General features: G+C 38.1%; 1 protein-coding gene across 4 annotated transcripts in view; it reads right to left on the reverse strand.

Annotated features, from left to right (window-relative positions):
• LOC112045559 (rho guanine nucleotide exchange factor 28) overlaps positions 1-18,711 on the reverse strand; it is a 71,858-nt gene that overhangs the window by 32,513 nt on the left and 20,634 nt on the right. For 3 of the 4 annotated variants that reach the window (XM_052884472.1, XM_024081790.2, XM_052884481.1), the window contains 15 exons: positions 18,382-18,502; positions 17,384-17,492; positions 16,098-16,203; positions 14,291-14,457; positions 12,448-12,591; positions 11,517-11,583; positions 10,430-10,535; positions 8,914-8,987; positions 7,995-8,077; positions 3,540-3,599; positions 2,993-3,133; positions 2,716-2,812; positions 2,216-2,429; positions 1,917-2,035; positions 1,171-1,305 (listed from right to left, as the gene is read on the reverse strand). In XM_052884472.1, the coding sequence (XP_052740432.1) occupies positions 1,171-1,305; positions 1,917-2,035; positions 2,216-2,429; positions 2,716-2,812; positions 2,993-3,133; positions 3,540-3,599; positions 7,995-8,077; positions 8,914-8,987; positions 10,430-10,535; positions 11,517-11,583; positions 12,448-12,591; positions 14,291-14,457; positions 16,098-16,203; positions 17,384-17,492; positions 18,382-18,502 (1,743 nt within the window). The remainder of the gene's footprint in view (positions 1-1,170; positions 1,306-1,916; positions 2,036-2,215; positions 2,430-2,715; positions 2,813-2,992; positions 3,134-3,539; positions 3,600-7,994; positions 8,078-8,913; positions 8,988-10,429; positions 10,536-11,516; positions 11,584-12,447; positions 12,592-14,290; positions 14,458-16,097; positions 16,204-17,383; positions 17,493-18,381; positions 18,503-18,711) is intronic. The other variant, XM_052884478.1, reaches the window with a different exon arrangement.

The raw sequence follows: 18,711 nt of genomic DNA on the forward strand, positions 1-18,711 counted from the left end.
ACATCACAAACCCCCGAACGAAGGCCGGCGTACAATAAAGTGCGCGGCCGAAGGTCGCGCGTTCCGTTTTTTGTGCGTCGGTAAAATGCCCAGCCGTAGCCACGATCAGATGCCATATCAAAACCCCCGGCCGAAGGCCGGTGTACAATAAAGTGCGCGGCCGAAGGCCGCGCGTTCCGTTTTTTGTCCATCGGTAAAATGCCCAGCCGTAGCTACGATCAGAGGCCATATCACAAACCACCGGCCGAAGGCCGGTGCACAATAAAGTGCGCCGCCGTAGCCTAGACAGATAGGAAGATAACTTTTTTCTATCTGTCCGATTTTAATGAAACAAAGCCTATATGTTGCCATGAACTTTGCTTAATCTATTTGTGAAATCCGCGTCAAAATCCGTTCAGCAGAACCAGAGAATAGCACGAACATACAGACAGAAGGACAGACAGACAGGCAGATAGACAGACAGACAGGCAAAAAAATAAAAAAATATATTTTTGTTTTCTATTGCTCATTTCTAATCGCCCTAACTTGATTTTAGTTAAATTTGGTCAAAGTACAGACACTCGATTTCTACTTTTTATTATAGTATAGATAGATAGATAGATAGATATATGCTGTCGCGACATTTTTTGTAGAAAATGATGTGTGCTGCGAGTGAATGACGCTGCTGTATTTGCAACCCCTTGGCCTTTTGAATAGCAATGACAATGCTTGAGGGAATTAGCAGACTGTTGGGAAGGCGCCATGTACACCTTGGGTTACATTATTGGAGTTTTAGGAAGGATCCCTAATGTTTTTTTAAATAAAATATAGCCTGTAGCCTTCCTCGATAAATGGGCTATCTATCACTGAAAGTATTTTTGAAATCGGACCAGTAGATCCTGAGATTAGCGCGTTCAATCAAACAAACAAACAAACAAACAAACAAACAAACAAACAAACTCTTCCGCTTTATAATATTAGTATAGATGCGGCATATAGCAAACCTCCACACAAACATCCATACAAACTTTCGCGTTTATAATATTAGTAAAATATTATAAAATTTCTTATGCCGAATCTCGTACTACCTCTTCCAAGTTACTTAACATCAGGTGAGATCGCCATCAAGGGCTAACTTATCAAAAAACAGCAATATATGTAATGACAAAGTAAAGGTTGTTGCAAACACACCTTCACTCCGCAAAGTGCTTTCTGCAACATTTCTCTCTCTCCGACGTCTTCGCCCGCAGTCTTCAGTAGCGGCTCCAACAGCAGCGGGTACTTGGTCAGCCTCTGCGCTACGAACAGCACACACTCTGGTACTCCCTGGAAGTAATAATAAGAGATTAAGAGATTTCATTACAGTTTTTGGAGTTTACTCCTTAAGATCTGTTGGCCTGAAGCTTTTGGCGGGCGCGCAAGCCGCGACCTCCTGCTCCTCGGTTGCGCACCTTTTACTTTTCAGGCGTAAGTATTGAGACGTACATAGTGTACGCTGCCGGGCAACATACACCTATTTAGACAGTTGATCTGAAAGAGTAAACCTCATTCGTGGGTCGGAGCTGACACACGCTTTTTTTTAATTTTTAAATATGCATAAAGTGGAATCAATAGAACATTTTCCCTCGAACTCCTCAAGAACAGGTCTGATTTTGGCAACTTTTTTGTTAAGTTTGTTTTTTGGTATTATTTAAAATCAGAAATCTATTGGAGCTGGGAGAGAGTGATTTATATTGTTAAAACACTATCGTTATATATTTATGTAATAAATAATCAAAAAATTCAGAAACACAAACGTATGCAGGATAAGTGAAAGAAATCTATCTATCACTTCTATCTATCACTTACTTTAAATCCGATTACTGATTTCAAAGTTTTAGAAGGATTGGATTAGAAAATTAGTGATGTTATACGTTATATTATTAAATGTCGATTACCTTTTTCCTAAGCAGCGGGTTCTGTTGGCACTTGCGTATAAACCGCGACAGTCGCGGCTCCCTCGCGCAACACTCCTTGAATACCTCCACCGCGTCTCGGTGCCTCGCGCAGAATTCACCTGTGAACGCACACAAATACAAATATTACACACAACTTCCAATGCATAGTTATACTAATTTTCTCTTATTTGCAAGATGTAACTTACAAACTTGTAGCAAAGGCATTACGTCACGTCATTCTGAGAACGCGTCGATGTCATCGCAAACGCGATCTGGATGCCGCGGTGCCAGCAGCTTACCGTAGGCGGCCTTGAGCCTGTAGTGCGCGGGCGGCGCGAACGTGTCGGCCAGGATGTCGGCGATGGTGTGCACGCGCGGCGCCGTGCGCTGGCGAGCACGCAGGCGCGCCAGCAGCGCCGCGTGCAGCGCCCACAGCTCGTCCAGCCGCGGGAACATGCGCGCCACCTGCGCCTCCGACACCACCGCCAGCCGCGCCATGCCGTCCGCGAACATCTGCAACACAATGAAAACACCTAAGAGAGTTGCGAGAGAGAAAGAGTCACCCCAGCGGGAAACCATCCAAAGAACGTCCCCTACCACGCAAACTTGCTTAAGGCGATGTGAAATACGCAACTACCGATCGGAACATTACTCTCCCAAATAACAGAAATCTACTCGTACGGTTCAGGGATTTATTTAGAGAGACTGGAAAGTCTTTCTCCTGATGTTTCTGTGGTGGTCTGTGTACCCTTTTGGATTAGGTATTATCAAGCAGTTTAAGGAGATAAAATAAAATTACCTTTTGCATGAGCCGTATCGTAAGACAATGATGTTTTTCTGTTAATATGAGTTCATATATGTGCTCCTGCCTTTTTGTTTCTCTATCTCCTATTGACCTACACAAACAAAAAATAATCATTGTAAAATAGATCAATAATTGCTGCTTTAATCCAAGTGTAACTTACATTATAAATACGAATGTTTCGGATGAATGGATGTTTATTATTGCTAGGTGTTGTATGCTTACTGTTCTCCTTCAATCCTCTTATCCTTATAGGCATAAAGTTCAAACTCACTTGGCAAGTCCCTTGGGCGCGCCGGCAGCCCACGTGTCGGGCTCTAGGGCGCCTAGACCCAGCAGCACCGCCTCATCCCCGAGCTGGTCCGATGTTATGTACACTTCTGGCCACTCGCCCGCGCCCGCGTCGTCTGATGCACTGGAATATTTTACTTCCGATTAAGTAACGAAGGAAATAATCTTTTGGAAATAGCAATAAATGCAAAGAAATTACTGTTTACCAGCATATAACATGATTTGAGCAGTACATCAGGAAGAATTCCTGTATTCTATAATATAAAAATGAATGTATGAAATGTGTTGCTAAGCGCAAATCACGAGAATGGCTGAACCGATTTGGCTAATTCTTCTTTTAGAATATTTTTTGAAGTACGACGATGGATTTTACGGAGTTTTTTTTTTGGGAATTAATAGGGGTACGGTAGGAATAGGAATAGGATAGGGATAGGGAGGGGTAGGGTGGTAGTAGGGAAGGGTAGGGCTAGAGAAGAAGCTTGAGTCAAATGAAAGCGTGACAAGTTAGTGTGACAGTAAAAATGTCTTACTTGCTCTGGTCGTGTTTGTGATCGGAGCCGTCCTTCTCATCATTATAGATATGGCTCGTGCTAAAATAAACACAAACATATTTAATAACAATTAGCATGGTGCCTTGACACAAAAAACAATGAAAATATAAATCGTCATAAACATATGTTTTCAAAGTGTGCTAAATTGCTATTTTAGTATATTGTTATTGTTTTCGATATTAAACATTACTGTTAAACTTAAATATTTAAGTACTGTGATAAAAAGGCAGGAAAATACATCATAACATTTGGTACTACGACAATAATGAATACAAAAATAAATATTTTCTGTTCATAGATTTTTTTTTATTTACCACAAAACCAATATTATAACATAATTTTATTATAAAACTGTTTTAAATTCTGTAATCACTGAATACTGGAAGGGCAACCTGTGAAATTATCAGCGAAGCCTAAATAATAAAAAGAAGCATTTGATAGAGGCCCACAATATTAAAAACAAAATACATCATGCAAATTTTGAAATACAGTACAGTGAAACCAACTAATTTATTATTGCTAATAATACAAACTTAAAATTATGTTCACAAATAAATTATAGTCAATAAAATTAACTCCTTAGTCTGTAGTTTTCTAAAACAAAATATTAAAACTGTTCAATATATGGCTATTAAATAATTAATTCATTATTTTGTCGAGGATGATAATATTATTTATATTAATTAATACATTCGCCTGCCAAATAGGATAATGGCCTCCTTGTCAAATTTTTAGAAAATGTCAGTGTTGCAACTTCAATTAATTTTAAAATTTATATTTTTTATGACCATTTCTGTAAATAAGTTAAAAAATCAAATTATACAACTCATACAAAATATTTATATCAGATGCAAGTTTAGGACAATCATATTTACACCCATGAAATATATAGACAACGTTATTTAAATAAAGGTTAACAAAATTAAAAAAAAAAACAGATTCAAACAGACGATCACGTCTACGACAACAATATAATCATCGAGAAAGTTCAAACTACCTTCAATAGACAGAAAGATACACAAGTAAGGCAAGTGGATGGCTCGAGTTACAATCTAGAAGTCTTTTCGAATGTGTGATGACCTGGTGACAAACGACTTATTGTGTTATGCGAGTCAACGTTAGAGGCACTTTGACGCAAAATTCATCGTACTCATAGGATAATCACATAATTGAGTCTTTACCCGCGTGGTACAGAGGTCAGAGGTGTGAGGTAAGATAAATGAGAGTAGCGAGAGGAGCAGTCGGCAGCCGTATTCTTTATTTATTCATTGACAGGCTCACGTGTTGTAGCCTACACTTTCCTCCCTCTATCGTCACACGCCGCTAGGGTTGCCAACCGTACTATATATATATATATATATATATATATATATATATATATAGTATTATACTATATTTCGGGTCTGCGTACTATATACTATTGAAGAAATATATAATACGCTAATAATAATACTATATTTTCAACACTGCAATCTAACAAACATATCTTTCATTTTGAAACTTTACAAACATTAGTTTTCGACCGATGTAATAGCGTATTACTTTAAAAAAAAAAACCTGAAAATGACAAAAAATCCAAAAAACAAAAAATCCAAACAAATATAGGTAGATTTATGAAAATAAACGTATTTTTTACTTATTCCGTAAAATACTATATTTTTTTCAAAAAATGTTGGCAACCCTACACGCCGCACATCTGTACTGCGCGGAAGGAGACTCAATTATGCAGATTGCGTATATTATTTCAACTAGTCAACATATTCAAACTCTGTAAATTAATCAAACGTTCCTCATAAGGATCACAAAACAGACATTTTTTATTCTTCCAAAATGAAGAAGATTCTGTTAACAGCCGTATGTATGCCTTTTTATTGAGTAGTTTTAGATAGAACGTTTTAGGTTCATCAAATTTTCCACAAGCACCTCTAACGGCTTCCCCAAAAAAAATTAAACAACAAAAACGAAACAAAACAGGACAACTGCAACCTCTCAGAACAACAAGTCGAGATGACGAAGAGAAAGAACGAGACGATGGTACGTGCGATGGGAGTTTTAGAAAGAGGTGGCGCTATTTTAACGGATTTTTATCGCGGTTTCACTTATCAAAACATACAGATGTGGGAATGAACTAGTTACATTTTTCTCTTTATTTCTCTAATTCACAATGTATTAATTGAAAAACTACAATGAAAAACAAATATCATAAATCTCTAGTTTAAAACAAGTATTATAAAATTAAGATTTACTTTAGTAATTCAATTAATTTTCCATTAGTATTTTTCAAGCAAGTCATCATATTGGATTATTGAATTTAGAATGACGTCAGCAACAATGCACGATTATTGTCATCCAAATTAAACGTGTTTGCAACAATTTACTAGTTTTGGGGTGATCTATTCAGTAGCAAAGTTAAATGAAAGACACAGCGAAATTTTGCATTTCAACTTGATGTAAAATCTATATATTTTAACTGTTCATAAAAAGTTTTTCTTTATCTAGCCAATCTATAACATTCCAATTATATATAGATATAAAAATATATATAATTGGAATGTTATATATTGACTAGATAAAGGACCTGTTCTTGTTGATAATAAAATGTGTATTTAAACGTGTGTGCACAAATGTAACACTAATTTTAGCTGTAATTGGTAGTTCTATTACAGTCTGAAACGCACTTAAACATTACCTACTTTTCCGTAGTGTTTGACAGCGGAAAGTATTTTTTTTAAGTGCCGCGATGAAAATACGCTAAAACAGTCGCGCACAATGTACGTGGGTTGATGCTCGCACTTACTGCACGCCGAGCTTGGTCGCCACGCGTCGCCACGGGGAGTAACAGCCGGTCGACTGCTTCTTGCTACACCAACACCAATTCGTATACATGGACGTTTAGCCCCAATGTTTTTTTTGTGAACTGACTGAGGTGTCTTTTATTGGAATGTGGTTGGTCAAATTCTGAATTTGGATTTAAGAAGTCTTTCAAATTCTTTGATTTTTGAGCTGTGACTTTCAGCTTCAAAAGAAAGACTAAGTTTTATATGCCAACGATGGAAGAGCCAATACATTAATTTATTTATTGTCTTTTGTATTTTTTATCTTTCTCAAATCTCTTTGCAAATCTTTGTAAAATATTGCTACGATACACATCTTAATAAAAACATTTATATATGGTTTCAATGCCCCAAACAGATATTTAGATATTTTGTATATAATATACGAACCTATTTATATTATACGAACTTTATAAGATATCCTTGACTTGATATCATGTTTCATTGTGATAACATAATAAGAGTTTTTTTTAATATTGTACTAGATACCATTTGAATATTGAAATTAATGTTGAAATATTAATGTTTTGTTTATGGACTAAATTTTATATTTCAGAGAATTTGAATAATAATGTTAAATGTATATGACACCTCAATCCATTCACATCGCCAAATTTTGTTTCACTCATAAGAAGACATTACCAAAACCCCAAAACCAACCAAACTATAGAGACAGCACACACAAGAACTGAAAAAGATGAACTGAACCGAGCGAAATTAAAACAATGAAAACAAAATGTAATAAAGAACCAACTAGCAATAATACAAAGCAAACATTGTAACAGCGTGGAAGGAGATAAGTGTTAAACACTATCAAGTGGTATTACAAAAAAATCAGTGTTTCATACTTGTGTATCTTCTTATAATCAAATCTTAAATAAAAAAACGTAAAATCACACGAAAAGTTGGGCCACGTACGCAATATTTGGCATGTCTGCAACCTTTTGTCTCAGTAGTACGAATCCCATATGTTTATTGCACGCAAATAAATTTTAAATGCATTAAGGCGGGTTCAGACTTGTGTAATGTAATGTAATGTATCGCGAAATTTAACGCGAATTCTGAATTACTGCATTGCGAGTTCTTATTTGCCACTGATATGCTCTTTTTATGCATTTACTTCCGTGAAACAGTCATGTTTGTGTCTATTATTTTTTTGATGGGCAATAAATGAAGTGACCAAAATACAATTTCCAATTTCCAACTTTTGCGGAATTATTCCAAAAAAAGCATTTATTTAGTTATTACTAGCAAAAAAGTAGCACCAAATCCTCTACTTGAGCTATTAACTTTCCGGTTTATACGGGAACACAATTATTGTAACAGTACCATAAACACTATATTTTTTAAAAATTATATTGCATTACACAAGTGTGTACCCGCCTTTATACAGCGGAAAATGACATCTTCTTAGCCTCGCTTGATCGCCCATACCTTTGCAATGAAAAAACAAGCAGCAAAATATATGCCACACAAATTATTCGCAAAATGCTGTATTGAAAAAAAACTTTTTAAGTTATTTTTATATGATATGCATTTAATTCATAGATTAATATGTAGAGTTTAATTTTATAATAATCACAGATAGCAAATCTCTCACCTATTTGAATTTTGAGATTGACCGGACACAGAACTCCTTTTGCTGCTTTTACCGCTGGCACTGAGTGACTTTCCCACTGAAGTCTGTGGAAAATAAATTGATCATTTCACTGTATTGTATGTATTAGTTATTACATTTTGACCCACTATAATGAAGGTAGCCTAAAGACAACAGTGCGTGTTGCCAGTGATGACCTATGGTTCCGAGACTTGGTCTCTAACTATGGGCCTCATAAGAAGGCTCAGAGTCACACAGCGGGCGATGGAACGAGATATGCTCGAAGTATCTCTGCGTGATTGAATCAGAAACGAGGAGATCCGCAGAAGAACCAATGTCACCGACATAGCTCAACGAGTCGCGAAGCTGAAGTGGCAATGGGCGGACACTTAGTTCGAAGAGCCGATGGACGTTGGGGTCCACTAGTAAGCGGAGTGTTGGTCGACCCCCCACCAGGTGGACTCACGACATTAAGCGAGTGGCAGCGATTCGCTGGATATAGGCGGCTCAAGATCATGATGTTTGGAAGTCCCTACAAAGGCCTATGTCCTGCAGTGGACGTCCGTCGATACGATGATGATGATGATGAATGAAAGTAGCATTAAACTATGGATATATCACACTGATATTACAAAGGCGAGAGTATTAAAAATAAAGGTCGCTTAACGTCATAACTACAGAATCGCTTCGTGTAGCACTAAGCGTTGTGTTTATATAAAAGGCAAAAGTTACTTTCTGATCTATCAACACATAGCTCAAATCACAGAATGAATTGCGCTGAAATTTGGCACACAGTTATTATGACGTGGGCATTCGCCAATAAACTATTTTCCGAAATTCATCTCCAAACGCGACTTCACGCGTCAGTTAAAAACCTTGAATACAGAAAAGGTCGCGAGCTTCAGCTAGTTATATTACATACCTTGGAAGATTTAGGTTTATTGCATTCCACTATGTAATCTTTGCACACGTTTTGATGCACGGTCATGGTACAATCTGGAAGGGACAAAATCACATAAACATTACTTACGGGACTTTCAACGTATTTTATAACATATTAGACTGTCGATATTACTTTACTACTAAGTAAAAACATAAAATGACGAAACTAAAATGAAGTAAATGCATAATATAAGCTAGTAATGCAGTATAAAAATAACAACTCTTTGAGATGTTATGCATGGAGCTAATATTCAAGATAAGCATGTGGTACAATAAAGTAAAACCACGCGACTTGTCCTGTACATGACGTCACTATACTCAGCTGCATATACTCACTGTCACAATACAAGGCGGGTTTGTCGGCCAGTTCCCGCGCGCACCAGCCGCAGTGCGCGCCCGTCACCGCCGTCTTCCACGCGTGCGCTGCCTTGCGCGACTTGTCCTGTACATGACGTCACTACACTCAGCTACATATACTCACTGTCACAATACAAGGCGGGTTTGTCGGCCAGTTCCCGCGCGCACCAGTCGCAGTGCGCGCCCGTCACCGCCGTCTGCCACGCGTGCGCTGCCTTGCGCGACTTGTCCTGTACATGACGTCACTACACTCAGCTACATATACTCACTGTCACAATACAAGGCGGGTTTGTCGGCCAGTTCCCGCGCGCACCAGTCGCAGTGCGCGCCCGTCACCGCCGTCTGCCACGCGTGCGCTGCCTTGCGCGACTTGTCCTGTACATGACGTCACTACACTCAGCTACATATACTCACTGTCACAATACAAGGCGGGTTTGTCGGCCAGTTCCCGCGCGCACCAGTCGCAGTGCGCGCCCGTCACCGCCGTCTGCCACGCGTGCGCTGCCTTGCGCGACTTGTCCTGTACATGACGTCACTACACTCAGCTACATATACTCACTGTCACAATACAAGGCGGGTTTGTCGGCCAGTTCCCGCGCGCACCAGTCGCAGTGCGCGCCCGTCACCGCCGTCTGCCACGCGTGCGCTGCCTTGCGCGACTTGTCCTGTACATGACGTCACTACACTCAGCTGCATATACTCACTGTCACAATACAAGGCGGGTTTGTCGGCCAGTTCCCGCGCGCACCAGCCGCAGTGCGCGCCCGTCACCGCCGTCTTCCACGCGTGCGCTGCCTTGCGCGACTTGTCCTGTACATGACGTCACTACACTCAGCTACATATACTCACTGTCACAATACAAGGCGGGTTTGTCGGCCAGTTCCCGCGCGCACCAGTCGCAGTGCGCGCCTGTCACCGCCGTCTGCCACGCGTGCGCTGCCTTGCGCGACTTGTCCTGTACATGACGTCACTACACTCAGCTACATATACTCACTGTCACAATACAAGGCGGGTTTGTCGGCCAGTTCCCGCGCGCACCAGTCGCAGTGCGCGCCCGTCACCGCCGTCTGCCACGCGTGCGCTGCCTTGCGCGACTTGTCCTGTACATGACGTCACTACACTCAGCTACATATACTCACTGTCACAATACAAGGCGGGTTTGTCGGCCAGTTCCCGCGCGCACCAGTCGCAGTGCGCGCCCGTCACCGCCGCCTGCCACGCGTGCGCCGCCTTGCGCGACTTGTCCTGTACATGACGTTAATGACATGTTAAGCAAATATTTACGATTATTTTTCATAGTAATTATCTACTTAATTACATATTTCATTAGTGTATTGCGAAACGGTTGCATATTAGAGATTTTTAAAGTCGAGTTTTGTTTATAAAACAATCGAAATAAGTTTTGTGTGTTAATCAAAGGAGAGTTACAGAAGTATAGTCAAGACTTTCTACTTTTGAAAGAAAACAATTACATAAATATTATTTATTAACTTATTCACGATTTTAAATAACTTAAAGCGCTTGCTAACGTAGTCGTACTATATTAGTATAAATGTCACCATTAAATTATAAAATACGTCAGTTTATAATCTCACTCGCGATATTGTAATCTGTCGATATATTGTGAACTGAACATACTGATTACAATTTAACGTATTATTTTTCGGTATGTTATAATCTATCGAAGTGAAACCGTTAAACCGTTACAAAAATATTACAGGGGCATAATAAAAATAGTAAAAAATTACAATGGACAAATCGAAGAAAATAGAAAAAGAAAGAAAATCGGAGGGGTGGTCAGTGCGTTTTTTAATTTTTTTAATTGAAACACTTCATTATAAAACACCTTCATTAGTAAAATGTTGTTATTGTAAATTATAAGTATAATTTTGTCAAATCTAAGGTTAGGTTAGAATATAAAAATTGAGGTGCCCATTTAGGTCATTCTTAGGGTATGATAAATAATGAATAAATACGTGATGTCACAATTCTTGAAGTATTTTATTTGACTGACATGTGTGTTTCATTCCTAACTCTATGGACACAGAACCGTCTGCTGTAAGGCCGACCAATCAAGGGCAGTTCGGACAGTTGACGTTTTAAAATTGCAATGTAACGGTTTCACTTCGATAGATATATACCGAAAAATAACACTTTAAATTGTAATCAGTCTGTTCAGTTCACAATATATCGACAGACTACAATATAAACAAAGTGAAAGCGTACCTTTTTCTTTCTGAAGAACAAGCTGCCTCTTTTCCTTCGTTTCTCTGCGTGGTGTTCGTACGCGGCTCTGTCCACAAACAAACATACTCAATTACCTTACAGACTATTTTACTTACACTGCTGTCAAAATCTCACACCACATGCAAAAACGGTAAAACAAAAAACGCTCAAACAGACAATAAGCAAAGCAATGTGCTTATAATAAAATATTAACATGCAAAAAATATAATATTATTCCAATTGAGCTTTTACTTATTTATATATTATTAAATTTAAACAGGAACTTTTACATTATACCTGTATATTTTGGGCATGTCTTTAACAACAAAGAACTTGTACACTCACCTTGAAGACTGAAAAGTAACTGTATTGTAACCATAAACTTCAATATACTATAAACCAGATGAATGTTTTGATAAGAATCTTGGGACATTTATCAAATATTAAAGAGAAAAAATAAAAGCTACTTTTCAGTATATATTTAGACATTTGAAATTGAAATTAATCAAATCTCCGACCATTCGTGTACAAGCTAACGAGTAACAGAGCGAGACGTACAAAATGTAAATTAATCACTATTGCTCTGTTATTGCAAAATAGACTGTATTACAATTGATATAATAGCGATTTACAATAATTTGTAAGTAACATTAACTTGTTATAAAGCGACATGATCTTCAACTGCCACCTCAAAGCTCAAAAAGTGACTGAGAACAAAAATTATATGACATACTTTAGCCTTATCACACTTACTTATAACATTTCGTCTGAAATTCCTTTTATCCTTGATGTCATTGCAAAATGCACCTTAATTATATATCAAATAAAGTCGACTTAACATTTTACGCTGACCTTGTCTCCTCATTGTTACCATTTTCCTTGGTGGTATTGCAAAATGCACCTTAATTATATCGCGATAAGGTCGACTTACTGTTCCAAGAACGCCAAGCGATGCAACCCGAGGTGTTCCTGGTGCGTATTGTTCCGTCTGCCGATACCCTGTGCGGCGGCGCCCGCGCTCGCGGCCGACGCGTCCTCGTCACTTTCCGTCTCGCTCGCACCACCCGTGGATAAGCTAACACCGAGCGGGACGTACAATATGTGCGTGCGAGTATACATTTTGAATTGGTACAACTTTCAAAATGAATACGATTTAAGTGCTCAGACCAATTATAGGAGGACCAGTATTGCACCCGAATTCACGAACAACCAAGGAAAACGAGCTTAGATTTGGTATATATCTTAAACTAAACTAGAAGATTTTGGCCGTTTTTTACATCATTCAACTGCACAAAAAGGTAAATTTTTACGGAGCTCTGTAACCGCCGAACACGATTACAACAGTGAAACATCTATAATAAAGAGACAGTTTTTATAATCGCAACAGATCTTTGATTATATATTTTGACAGAAAAGTAACGTCTAGCGAGGCAGGTCTTATCCGATAATTGGTCTGAGTTTAAGTGTTAAAATTTATATTTTTAATTGACTTTAAATTAATACCTCACTTTTAGTTTATTATAGTGCTTCTGTGCGTGCAGTCAAAGTAAGTTTACACATAATAAAAATTGTTTGTATGTGTTACTAGTTTAAACAAAAATCCCAAGGGCACGTTTATCAAAACCAAATCATCAATACAAATATGATGAAATTATCATAAAAGTATCTGTAGTTACACAGATTTTAATATGGGTTAAGGTGCTGAGATTAAGCTTGTTTAACCCTTACTCCTAAATTGCTTTAAAACTTATAATTTAGACGATATTTATTGTCATGAAAAAAGTCCATTAACCAAGTTAAGTGATTACTCTGACTGCACGCTGCACGAAGTGCTTGTCTCGTATAAGCTAAGCAAAACTGTGCAAAAACAAAATACACTGACTATTGAACATGCACATAGTTTTAATAAATTTAATAAAAAACACCATGCACAGATATAATCTGAATTATTGAAACTGTCATAATCATCAATGAGATTTGTTGATAATTTTAATGAGGTTTGTTGATATATTATACAGTTTGCCTATGTTTTACTGAAAGTTAGTAGTTTTAATCTAAAAAGATTCCTTCTTAACTTAAATAAATTTTGAATTTTGAAAAGTTCACAGTTTAAAGATAGAATGTTCAAAAAGGTTATAGTAATAATAGAAAGGTAGAATGTTGAAAATATTCAAAGGGAAGGGAGGAATGTTGAAAATGTAGATATAGTTAATATCTTTTGAGTAACATTTAAAAAAATACAATACATGATTTTAAGTAAATTAGGTATGAAATGACATTCGTTTTTTACATTAATTTTTAATTTGTTTCCACACAGCGTTAGACTTTAGTAATAGTTAATGTTAATGTAGTATGTTGTAAATGTTCAAGATCACAATTAAAGGTAGTAAGTTGAAAATGTTCAAGTTCACAATTAAAGGTAGGATGTACAAAATGTTCAAGGTAGAATATTAGAAAGTGTTCAAGTTACAATATTGAAAATGTTCAAAGTATAAAATTGAAAATGTTTAAGGTAGAATATTGAAAATATTCAAGGTAGAATATTGAAAATGTTCAAGTTAGAATATTGGAAATGTTCAAGGTAGAATATTGAAAATGTTCAAGGTAGAATACTGGAAATGTTCAAGTTACAATATTGAAAATGTTCAAGGTAGAATATTGAAAATGTTCAAGGTAGAATATTGAAAATGTTCAAGTTAGATTAGGAAAATGTTCAAGGTAGTATATAGTAAGTGTGCAAGTGGCAGTAGGTGGGGGTGAGGCGGTGTACTCACGCGTTGGCGGCGGGCGGCGGCTGCGCGGGGTGCACGGCGGCCACGATGCTGGGCGTGGAGACGGACTTCTGCAGCGGCAGGCGCGGCAGCAGGCGGGCCGCGCCGCTGCCGCTGGCGGGCTCGCCGGCCGCCGCGCGCAGCGCCGCCGTCACCTTCTCGAAGTCCTTCTGTACATCGATAATTAATACCACAGTACTGCAAGAGTTATCGGAGATAAAAGACTTAGGAGTCACTATTGATAGTAAGTTAACATTTAAATCTCATATAAATAATATTGTTCAGAGAGGTGCACAGCTTTTGGGATTTTTGAAACGCAACACAAAGGGGTTCTCTCGTAAGACCAAAATTATTCTATACAATGCCTTGGTGAGATGTTGTCTTGAGTTTGCTAGTGTGATTTGGAATCCAATCTATAGTATACATTCTCAACGAATTGAAAATATACAACGAGCATTTACTAGACATCTTGCCTTTATATCAAGCGGTATGTCGCATAGGATGCCTTACCACCAGCGTCTAGCACAGTTTAAAATGTTACCGCTGCGAAGAAGACGTGAAATGCTTGATTTATGCTTTCTTCACAAATTAATAAATAATAAAATCAAGTGTGGTAACTTACTGGAAAGGATATTTTTTTCAGTCCCGCGTAGATATCCACACTACCGTACTACGAAAGTATTTCATGTTCCTTTTATAAGGACTAACCTTGGTATGCAGGCCCCTATCAGACGAATTTGTGCCAAATATAATGAAATATCCAAAATCATACCAGGTATTGACATTTTTCACAACTCCTTCAAAGTTTTTAAAAACAAGGTACACGACCATTTTGTACTTAATAATAATAATAATTAATTAAATAAATTGTCTTAGATTTAGTTTATTACTTTTCTTCTCTTTCTATTTGTTATAAATAATTTAGAATAAGTTTAAATATATTGTCAACTTTAATTTAATTTTGTATGTAATTTTACCTAGTAATCTAATTTAATAATTGTATTCAATGAATTTGTTTTCCTTTTATGCTAATGTTTTATAATAGTATACTTTTTTTTATTAACTTTGACATAATATAATATTATTATAAGCTTGACATATAATTATTATGAAAGTGTTGACATGAAATTATATAAAATGTTATGTGCGCCTAGCGTTAGTATACATATCAGATTTTTTGTGGCATATTGTATTGTTTTTAATGGTTTATATGTGTATTGTTGGCGTGCTTTAAATAAATAAATAAAATAAATAGATACATCGATACATAGAAATTAAATTGAAGTGGCTGTGTGCATGTTTGTGTGTGTGTGTGCAAATGTGTTAAGTATTGCTCGGTAGCATTTCACATTTTTTTTAATTCTTTACAAGTTAGCCCTTGACTACAATCTCACCTGATGGTATGTGATGATGCAATCTAAGATGGATGCGGGCTAACTTGTTAGAAGAAGGATGGAAATCTACACCCCTTTCGGTTTCTACACGACATCATGCCGGAACGCTAAATCGCTTGGCGGTACGTCTTTGTCGGTAGAGCGGTAACTAGCCTAGGCCACACCTGGACCAATTAGGAAAAACTCAATCAGCCCAGCCGGGGATCGAACCCAGGACCTCCGTCTTGTAAATCAACCGCGCATGCCACTGCGCCACGGAGGCCGTCATAATTCTAGGGTTATGGAGTTCAGCTCCCATAAATGGACTTGTCAACACCTTGAAGTTATGTGAAATACTCCGCAACATCATGTTTATTTAACCGATACTAAAACAATCAAGTTTTTGAAGTAAAACTCACTGTTTCAATATAACTTACAGCGAAATCATTGTCGTTGAGCGAATGCGTCGAGTGCCGCACCGGGCGCGGCGCCTCCCCCTCCGACTCCATGGACGACAGCGACGCGCTGTGGCCGTTCAGCGCACTGAAATATTTCATATTGAAACTTTTAATAGTTTGTCTTCTTAACATAAAGACAAACATAATCATAATAATACCAACAATCTATACTACAGCCTTTCTTGATGAGTACTGTTTACCAACAAATAAATTAGAAATGAAGGTAGAAAATGCATGTCATTTCATAACTTATTTATTTTAAAGTATGTATGGTTTTCTTTATAAAATGTTACATAAAATTTATTAACCATATCTAATTGTTCTAAGCTTATTAATCAAATTTATTTTCATTAATTTAAGAACAATTTAATTATAATGATTATTAGGTGTGAAATGACTAGTGATTTGTACCCTCATTTTTAATTTGTTTGTTGGTAAACAGTACTCATCAAGAAAGGCTGTAGTATAAGTAATAGTTCGAAGAGCCAATGGACGTTGGCATCCCAAGTAGCTGGAATTGCGACCCCGCACTAGAAAACGCAGTGTTGATCGACCCTTCACCAGGGGAGCTGACGAAATCAAGCGAGTCGCAGGGATTCGCTGGATGCAGGCGGCTTAGGATCGTGATGTTTGGAAGTCCCTACAAAAGGCCTTTGTCCTGCAGTGGACGTCCGTCGGCTGATATGTTGATGTTGCATCTAACTGTTAACTACAGACCTTATAAGGCTCAGAGTCAGTCAGTGTATGTTGGAATGAGCTATTGAATCACAAAATAATGAGGAGTTTCACAAACCGTGCAGTAATGAAAACATGCGGATTACAGAAGCCCCTGAATGCAGTTTGGCTCAAAACCGTGGTATTTGCAAGTCATTAAAAAGTTATTCAGGAGAGGACATAGGCCATCGGGCGTCCATTGGCTAATTATGATTATGGATGTATAATGTTAAAGCCGTGATAGACCAGTGGTTATGACCTCTGTGTGGGTTCGAATCCGGTCCAGGGCATGCACCTCTAACTTTTTAGTTGTGTGCATTTTAAGAAATTAAATATCACGTGTCTCAAACGGTGAAGGAAACCTGTATACCTACCAGAGAATTTTCTTAATACTCTACGTGTGTGAAGTCTGCCAATCCGCATTGGGCCAGCGTGGTGGACCATAGGCCTAACCCCTCTCATTTTGAGAGAAGACTCGAGCTTAGCAGTAAGCCGAATATGCGTTGATAACGAATGATTTCTGTAGTATTAGTTATTAGTTATTAGTTCACCTGCGTTGTCGCTGCGCGTCGTGCAGGCGCGCGGTGGGCTCCAGGGCGGCCCACGAGCTCCGCCTGCCTTCGTCCCGGCGGTCCCATAGTCCCCACTGCCGGGATTCACCTGAAACATACATTCAATTGATGCAGAACAGTATAGTCTTTAATTATTAATCTATTGGAATATTATATGAATTTTGCAAACCCACACTCAGGTGACACTTCAACCTCCTTAGAGTTCCGATATTAAAACGGGTATCCAAAGCTGCTCTAATAGGATGGTACCTATGGCTAGGCAGGGAGAACAAGACGGAGAAGGGGACTGTTAATTGATTGTCAAGGAATTCCTTAACCCTACATCCATTGGTCACTTTGTCTGGACTTTGCTCGGAGTTTTTCTCTCTGCCACGCGATAGACTCGGCACCCGCATGGTGAAGATATTCGTCTCACGTTTTGTCTAAAGAAGACCACGCTATTTGGACACAAATAAACATAACATCAGTCTGCCATCTATTTTGGTTGAACAAGTTGAATGATTGAGACCTTCAAGGAAGCAAGTCCATTTTTAGGGTTCCGAATTTTCGAGTACAAACACGGAACCCTTATAGAATCACTTGTGTATATGTCCATCGCAGTAATTTTTTTCTATTAAATTAAGCGACATAATTACTATTCGGTCAAACAATAATTATAAATACTTAAGACTTGTTTTATTAATTTGGTTGGGATTTCAATATTGTTCAGGAGTTAGGATAGGATGTACTGAGTGAGGATCAATCCAGAAGTGCCCAGAAGTGTTATCCAAATGTATCCCCGAGCTACCAATCTGTTCAAGTTCAGGAAAAATTCTGGGGACAAGGAACATTTTGGTTGGTGTACAGTAACAAAGAATAATAATTTCTCGTAGAGGATATTGTCAGAAGAAAACTAAAAATTCAACGAGTTTTCAGCAAAGATCAAAGGCCTGACAGAACTGGAGACCTGGCTGGGGATGTGTAGTAACTGCACTTACCGCTGCCTTTCCGACTTTGCGGATAGAAGTCCAAGTGTGTGGGCGAGGAACACTCCTGTTCCACCACGCCATCTTTGCACAGTGACGGACACGATGTGCTGAGACGACTTGTGCCTGTTGCCTGGAAACAATATCATCATCATTGATTGCGTACGCGAGAATCAAACTTCGGACGCTTTTGATCTTCGTAATTATTAGTGTCTGTTATCAAAATACCTCAAAGCGCGGCGGAAAATAAATTACGATGTTTTCTTAACTCGCAAGAGTTTCGAATTTACCTCTATTCCTTTCTGTCTAATGCGATACTAGAAAACGAGAATGAAAGAGGTA

This window comes from Bicyclus anynana, chromosome 2 (assembly GCF_947172395.1).
Source record: "Bicyclus anynana chromosome 2, ilBicAnyn1.1, whole genome shotgun sequence".
NCBI classification, from domain to species: Eukaryota; Metazoa; Arthropoda; class Insecta; order Lepidoptera; family Nymphalidae; genus Bicyclus; species Bicyclus anynana.